The sequence below is a fragment of the Octodon degus genome, unplaced genomic scaffold (assembly GCF_000260255.1).
Source record: "Octodon degus isolate 3935 unplaced genomic scaffold, OctDeg1.0 scaffold00008, whole genome shotgun sequence".
Lineage (NCBI taxonomy): Eukaryota > Metazoa > Chordata > Mammalia > Rodentia > Octodontidae > Octodon > Octodon degus.
Window position 1 is genome coordinate 14586578 of NW_004524584.1, and position 7769 is coordinate 14594346.

The window sequence follows — 7769 nt, forward strand, 5'->3', positions numbered from 1 at the left end:
AAAAAAAAAAAACTTGTGATCCTTCTGTTTTAGCCTCCTACCGTACTAGATTAGAGGCCTGCACTACTGTGCCCAGCTGTATTTCTGGTTTTATAGAAAAAAAAAGCCATGGAGCCACCCATATTCCCAAAAGAATGACTACTACGCTACAAATCGTACATGGCCCCTTGGTCAAGGATGGACTTGTCAGCACCCAGTCACAGAGGTGAATGAACCCTATAGGTTTCCTGTAGCAAGGCCACTCTACGGCTTTTCTGACTGAAAATTCCTTTCCTCTCACAGCAGCAGCTGCCTCAGGTCAGGCACCATCTGTAGCTTACTGGCAAGACATAAGGAAAGCCCAAGACAGCCTATCTCCACCTTCCAAATGAATGGCCAAGGATCTGTTCCCCCTAGGACTAAAGACTTGCTAAACAGCCTAGGCAGTACTTAAGAGCCAAGATAACAACATCTTTGCCAAGAGAAGTCAGGACAGAGTCAGTCATAAGCCAGGCAACCATCCACTTGCAATCCACACAACATGACATTTAAATCCTGACTCTGCTTCCTAACCTTAGGCAAGTCACTCAACTCCTCATGGGTCAGTGTGCCTAGAGTGAGACCCAGTCTATGTGAGCAGGTCGGGGGCCAGCAGCACAGAGAGGCTGCCTGCAGGCAGAACCCCCAGCCTCCCTCTCCCAGGTGTCTCAGGCATTGTGGTCAGTCCCAGCCCCACAGCATGGCCGGCACTCACCTTCACAGCTGCCCCTGGAGCCATTGCAGGCCCCAGGCTCCAAGGGCGAGCTGCAAAACTCGTCAGGCAAAGGTTGCTTTATATAGCGGCTTACAAAATATGAAAGAAAGATTGTTAGTTTTAACATTTTACTATTTTTCTCCACTATGTAGCTAAGAAGTAGTTCATAACTTTTATATTTAGTTATTCACAAAACAATGTACATAAAAGTTCTCTAAAACCATGTAATGAAAAAAAAAAAAAAAACCCATGTAATGATTCAATACTTTTAAGGAACTGAGAGGAACCTGAGATCAGATGTTTAAACTATTAAGCCAATGAAAATCCCAAGAAAGACTGCTTCAAATACTCTATGAATGCCATACTACACCATCATTCCTTTTTTTAGGTACCAGGAAGAATTCAGGACCTCATACTTGTCAGGCAGATGCTGTGCCACTGAGTTATATCCCTGGCCTGCACCACCATTTCTAACCTGCTCTCAGCTGTTTGATATGGGAACACATGCCCTCTGATCCAGGAGTCCAAAGCAGAGAGAAAAAAGTATGAAGCCAATCTGGGCAATTTAGTGAGACCCTGTCTCAAAATGAAGACTTTAAATGAGGCATAATGGTGCATGCCTATAATCTAAGCACTCTGAGAAATTAAGGAGGGAAGCTTGCAAGTTTGAGCCCAACCTAGGCAACGCAGTGAGATCCTGTGTCAAAATTATAAAACTTTTTTATTAAAAAGGCCAAAAGTTGGGCATGGAGGCACACGCCTACAATACCAGCTCTTGAACTCACTATGTAGCTCAAACTCAAGCAATCTTCTTGCCTCAGGCTCCAGAGTGCTGGGATTACAGAGGCGCACCACCAAGCAAGGCCCAGAATACTCATAAAAAGAAGAATGTGCTCAGGATGCTACTCCCAGAGACATAAAGAGTTAAGTGAATACCAGTCTAAATTTTTTTCTCCAGTTCTGGGATGGAAACCCAGAGACTTGCTACTGAACTACAACCATTGCCCTTCTTATAAATTATGTATCTGTCTTTAAATAAATATATGTAAGCTGGGTAAGGGGGCACATTCCTGTAATCCCACCACTCCAGAGGCTAAGGCAGGAGGACTATTTCAAGTTTCAGATAGGCCTGGGCTATGAAATGAACTCAAGGCCAACCCGAACTGTGTACAGATGAGACATGTCTCAAAAAGACCAAAAACCAAAACAAACAAACACTGTATCTAGACAGATAGGTAAGATAGATAAATAGAGCTGTTTTTTAATTTTGGGTGAGACAGGGGCTTCAGCCTCCCAGAATGGTGCTCTAATTTACACACACACACCACCACTCCCAGCTTAGTCAATCTTTCTTTCAAATTTTTATACTGGGAATCGAACTCACAGCCTATGCTTGCCAGGCAGGCATTGTGCCGCTCAACCATATTCCTGGCCCTTTCTTTTTTGTTATTTTTTTAAACAGGGTTTTTCTATGCAGTCCAGGCTGGCCTTACACTAACAGCAATCTTTCTGCCTCGGCCTCCCCAAGCGCTGTGATTACAGTTGTGCACTACCACACTTGGCACAGATTTCTTGATATCACTGCACATAAATGCATTTAAAAAAACCCAAAAACAAAAACTGGCAATCCCAAATATACTGTTTTGTAACCTGCTTAATGTAGTAGATAGGGGGCCAGGGAGATGGCTCAGTGGAATAAGCACTTTCCTAGCAAGCACAAGGGCCTGAGTTCAATCCCTGGTTCCACCAAAAAAAAAAAAAAAGAATGTAGTAGATAGCCTTTTAGCTCAATAAACTAACATCAACACCATGGTCTTTTAATAACTTCCCCAATTACCTACCTTTGTATCCCCTCCTATTTCCTTTTTCTGTCTAACAGTAGTCTCCTTTATATTTTCATGTGCTCTCTTTTCAGATTCCATACATCAGGGAGAGTATGTGAAATGCACCTTTCCAGGTCTGGCTTATCCCTTGCAGAGTTGAGCACCTGGTGTCCAGGCAAACACTGCAGGTATCACCACTTCTTATCTACTCTTGGGCTTATCTTTCTGTGGGTTTTTTTGGTATGAGGGGTTAAACCCAGGGGCTTCACACTAAGTTACATATCCAGCCCTTTTACTATTTTTCATTTTGAGATAGCATCTCACTAAGTAATGTGGGCTGGGTCAAACCTGCAGTCCTCCTGACTCAGCCTTCTCCAGTGTCTGCACTGTAGTACTCAGACCACTGGGCTTATCTTGATCTTATCAAAAAACCCAACTGTGCTCCTGCAACCAACCTGATGCGATCACAAACAGCCTGGTACAAAGACTCCAGAGTCAGCTTGTGCTTGGGGATGGACACCAACAGTGGCTGCCCGTAGAGCACCGCCCCAGAGGTAGAGCCTGCTGGCCTGGACTTTCTTTCCCTGAAGTAGACTGGAAGTATGACACACTCTGAGCCATCTGTGGAGGTGCTGCAGACTTCGTACCTGCAATCACAGAAAAGAGCTCCTTTAGCAGCTCACCCCATGGAACAGAAACTTGAGCTGGACTGAAAGATCAGCCAAGACTGTAACTACTAGGACAGAGCATCTTTAGCAGAAGAGGTAGACAAGCCATTTCTGCAGCAATTCCAGAGGAAAGTGGTAGAGGACCATCATTCACCATCAGTACATGTGAACCTACACAACATGAGCCAGAATTCACTCTGACACTCCTTCACCTGCCTCTAACTCTGTGGGCCTTCAACTGAGACACAACAGAGATGACAGCGCTCACTCAGACCATCCCAAGTCCTGGCTACCAAGTTCGTTTTTTATCACCAAAGAGCTCAATGCTCTGGGGTTGTTTGTTTTTATGTATTCACTACAGGGTCTACAGTTTCAGTACAGACTGGACTCATAGTGATCCTCCTGTTTTCAGCCTCCCAAGCACTAGGATTACAGGTGTGAGCCACCACACCCAGTCTCAACTGCCATCTCAGTGCGCCCTGGGGGTGGGGCTGGCACAGGCAGGGCACTGGCATGGCACACTGGGGATCAAACCCTGGTCCCTGCTTCTGCTTAAGCAGGTGCTTTAATCCGCTAAGCTATCTGGCCAGCCCTTAGGCTTTTTAGACAGGATCTCAGTAGGCCGTTCAGGTTGGTCAGGAAGTCACTATTCACTGCATGCTGGCCTCAAACTCCTGGTGGTCCTCCTGCCTCAGCCTTCTGAGTGCTAGGATTACAGGTGTGCACTAACCCACCTAGCTTTAAAGCTCCAACTTTTAAAAAAATTCTACTTTTGGTCTCCTTCCCTCCCTCCACAACTTTTCTTCCCCTATTTACAAAAGCTCAATTTCCACTTTTTCCCTTTAAATCCCTTCCCCCATACTATGAGCCAAAATAAACCTTTCCTCCCTTAAATTGTGGATGTTGGGTATTTTGTTTTAGCAATGAGGAAACAGCTTCTGTTCTAGAGATACAAATAAGGCATACATAGCTCTGGAAGAGGTGTGCCAAAAAAAAAAAAAAAAAAGGGTGCCCTATCCTTGGCCTTTTTTTTTTTTTTTTTTTTTAACTCTTGGCCTTTTGTTTTGTTGATTTGTTCTTTTTTTGTGTGCTGAGATAAGGTCTCCATACATAGTCCAGGTAGCCTTGTTGAACTCATGGTGATTCTACTGCCTCAGCCTACTGCTGAGGACTACAGGAATGTACCACCAATACTATCTTCTCTTTTAAATGTTATAATAAAGACTAAAATCAAGAGAAGTTTTGTTACTTACATGTATTGGCTTTATTATCTATTCTATATGCCATCCAAGACAGTTTTCTCTCCACTCAGTGGGACCCACATGAGCCAGGCTGCAGGAGTGAATGATCAGTGTTCCCTGACCCAGCACTGGAAACTGCTGAGTACTCACACAAAAATATCATCCCGTGGCATGATGTGGCTTAAACCTTCATCCATTTGGAAAATTTTGTGGAACCGGTGATTATATACATCTGTGACCACCATCTGGGAATCAACAGCAACAAAGATTAGAGGATCGGGGCTGGTGAGATGGCTCAGTGGTCTAAAGCACCTACTTAGAACAAGCTAAGCTAAGCAAAACACAGGGACCGCGATTCAATCCCCAGCACCACATGCTAGCCAGGCCTGCCCCCTGGTGGGCTGAGCTGGCCACACACACACTAAATAAACAAACAAATAAATAAATAAATAAATAAATAAAAAATTAGAGGATGGCTCAGAGCACCCTTTTAGCTGCTACAGCTCAGAAACAAATGGGAAAATGCCCTATTGTATGCTGCCTCAAGAGTCTCCTCTGCAGCCAGCTTCAGGGCTCAGAGCAAAGGGTGAGGGGATGGCAGGACTACTGCCAGCATTGATCACACTGGTAACCTCTGCCTCTGAGTAGTAGGAAGGATGACAGGTGAGTGGTGACCAGAGACCAGTTATCATCCAGACGCCTTGGAGAACTGCACAGTGTTCAGAGCCTGCCGGTCACCCTCAAAACACAGTGCTGAGAACAGAGTGCTACTCTTGGTCCTCTGACTTGGGTAGTGTGACCATAATCAGAGAAAGATGGCTTTTCCAGAAGCTAGAAGGGACAGCCTCAGATATAGGTTACACAGTGACGGAGAGGGCCAGGCATGGGACACCCAAACATTCACCAATAATCACATCTGTGCTTGCCAATACTACTCTCAAAAAAGTGGCTACAAGATTGAAAGTAGGGGGGCTGGGGAGATGGCTCAGTAGAATAAAGGCTTCCCTGGCAAGCACAAGGGTCTGAGTTCAATCCCTGGTTCCGCAAAAAAAAAAAAAAGATTGAAAGTAGGCTGGAGGGGCCGGGGAGATGGCTCAGTGGAATAAGTGCTTCTCTGGCAAGCACAAGGATCTGAGTTCAACCCCCGGTTCCACCAAAAAAAAAAAAAAAAAAAAAAAAAAAAGTAGGCTGGGGAGATAGCTCAACAGAATAAGTGCTTGCCTGGTAAGCGCAGGGTCCTGAGTTCAATCCCTAGTACCACACACACACACAAAAAAAAAAGACTGATAGTAAACCCCTAAAGACTACAAAAAGACCCCAACAATGTAAATGCCGCTGATCCCTCTGCCTTACATTTTCTGCCGCAATGCCAGACAGCCTGGAGAGAGCCTCACACAGGTCAGACATGGCCCCCATCAGTGGCACTGTCACACGATACTGCAAGGGAGAGACAATCAAAGTGATGGGTGCTCAAACAGGAAGGAAGTGACTAAAGGAGCAGATACTACTGGGGCAGGGGGTCCTTCTGAGACAGTTCAGAGTAATTGGAGCCCAGAGGAGCTAGTAAGAGCACAGACAGGTTAAATCATTGATATCAACACTCAGGCAGTAGGGTGGGACCTAGGTCATCTCTCTTCTTCTCAAACGCTGCTTTCTTTTTTACATTGGCACCCCAGAGGACCAAACCCCCCAGAGGACCAAACCCAGGGCCTCAACCATGGTAGGCACTCTGCCACTAAGCTATGCCATCAGCCCACGTGATTCTTTTCTTCATTGTTTGGAATAGTTTATTACTTCCTCTAAAGAACCATTAAGAAAAAAAAAAAAAATCAAATAAAGAACCGTTAAGGAGCCGGGGAAATAGCTCAGTAGAATAAGTGCTTGCCTGGCAAGCACAAGGGCCTGAGTTCAATCCCTGGTTCCACAAAAATAAATAAATGAGCTGTGGTAGGGTTTAAAAAAAAAAAAAAAAGAACCATTAAAATGGTACAAATTGCCAGCTGGCATGGTGGCACATGTTTATAAACCCAGCACTCTTGAGGGGGCTGAAATGGGAGCATTACAGGTATAAGCCAACCCTATACAACCTACCAGGAGCCTGTTTCGAAGTAAAAAATTTAAAAGGCCTAGGGACAGAGGTCCTGTGCTCAATCTTCAGTACTAAAAAAAATAAAATAGCCATCTGGTCCTACACTATCATCTTTCTTTCTTGACAAAGACACTAATGTCAGCAGATTAAGTGATAAGTCACACTGTGAGCTGTCAGCAAAACTGGACAATAAGATGCATGACTACTCATGCCTCTTACCTGGTTCTTGTGGCCCTGCTCCTAGCTGATTTAAGGTTTGAACCTAAGAACCTAGCTCTGAGTTCTACAAAGTTCAGATTCATGGACTACTTAACAAATCACCCACGTTACTATAATTGCACAAACAAAACATGGGTAAAAAGGGACAAAGGGGCTTATTATACAAAGAATGTTATTATACAAAGGTCTGATGGAGCCCAAAGCCACACACAGACAAGACTAAAGGGACAGAAGCAACTGATGGAATGTCCTTGACCCACTATAACAGGAACACTCACATTGACGGGAACCATGAAAGTATGACTCTTATTACCTGGGTAGGTCTGCAGTGAGGGTCAGCAGGAACCAGGAAGACTTCCATAACTCGATCTTTCTTCAAAGGAAGTGGAAGAGTTAGGTAGCAAAATGGGTCAAAGGTGACAGAAACCTTAGCACATTCTGGACAAACCAATGTTGATTTGAAGAGGCCATGGAACGTGTCCACAATCACAGAATCATTTCGCAATCTATGGTTTTCCCAGGCTTCCTTCGCTACAACCTGGATGAAAGGAGAAGGATAAACAGGACATTTTCAACATCTCAGTCTTCTTTCATATAGAATGATTCCTAACTAGGCATGGTGGCACACACCTGTAGTCCTAGTGCTTGGGAGGCTGAGGCATGAGGATCATTGTGAGTTCGAGACCAGCCTGGGCTACAAAAATGAGCTTAAGGCCAGTCTGAACTGCACAGTGAGACCCTGTCTCAAAAAGATAAAAACAAGAACAAAAAAACACTAGTTTAAGGCCAGTCTGGGCTCCATAGTGAGTTCAAGGCAAATCTAGACTACATAGCAAGAGCTATTTCAAAACAACCAAAAATTAAAATGAAGTCCTTTTGGGAAGGTATTTTTGTTTTTTGTTTTTTTGTGATAGTGAGATTGAACCCAGATCCTCATGCATACTAGGCAAGTATGCTACCACTGAACTATACTCCCAGACCATTTTCTTTTTTTTT

The 7769-nt window shown here is 44.4% G+C and overlaps 1 protein-coding gene across 3 annotated transcripts in view; it reads right to left on the reverse strand.

Annotated features, from left to right (window-relative positions):
- The window catches only part of Usp4 (ubiquitin specific peptidase 4), a 55179-nt gene that overhangs the window by 15755 nt on the left and 31655 nt on the right, over window positions 1-7769 (reverse strand). For all 3 annotated transcript variants that reach the window (XM_004625091.2, XM_004625090.2, XM_023705952.1), the window contains 5 exons: window positions 7087-7311; window positions 5819-5902; window positions 4616-4710; window positions 3012-3203; window positions 734-822 (listed from right to left, as the gene is read on the reverse strand). In XM_004625091.2, the coding sequence (XP_004625148.1) occupies window positions 734-822; window positions 3012-3203; window positions 4616-4710; window positions 5819-5902; window positions 7087-7311 (685 nt within the window). The remainder of the gene's footprint in view (window positions 1-733; window positions 823-3011; window positions 3204-4615; window positions 4711-5818; window positions 5903-7086; window positions 7312-7769) is intronic.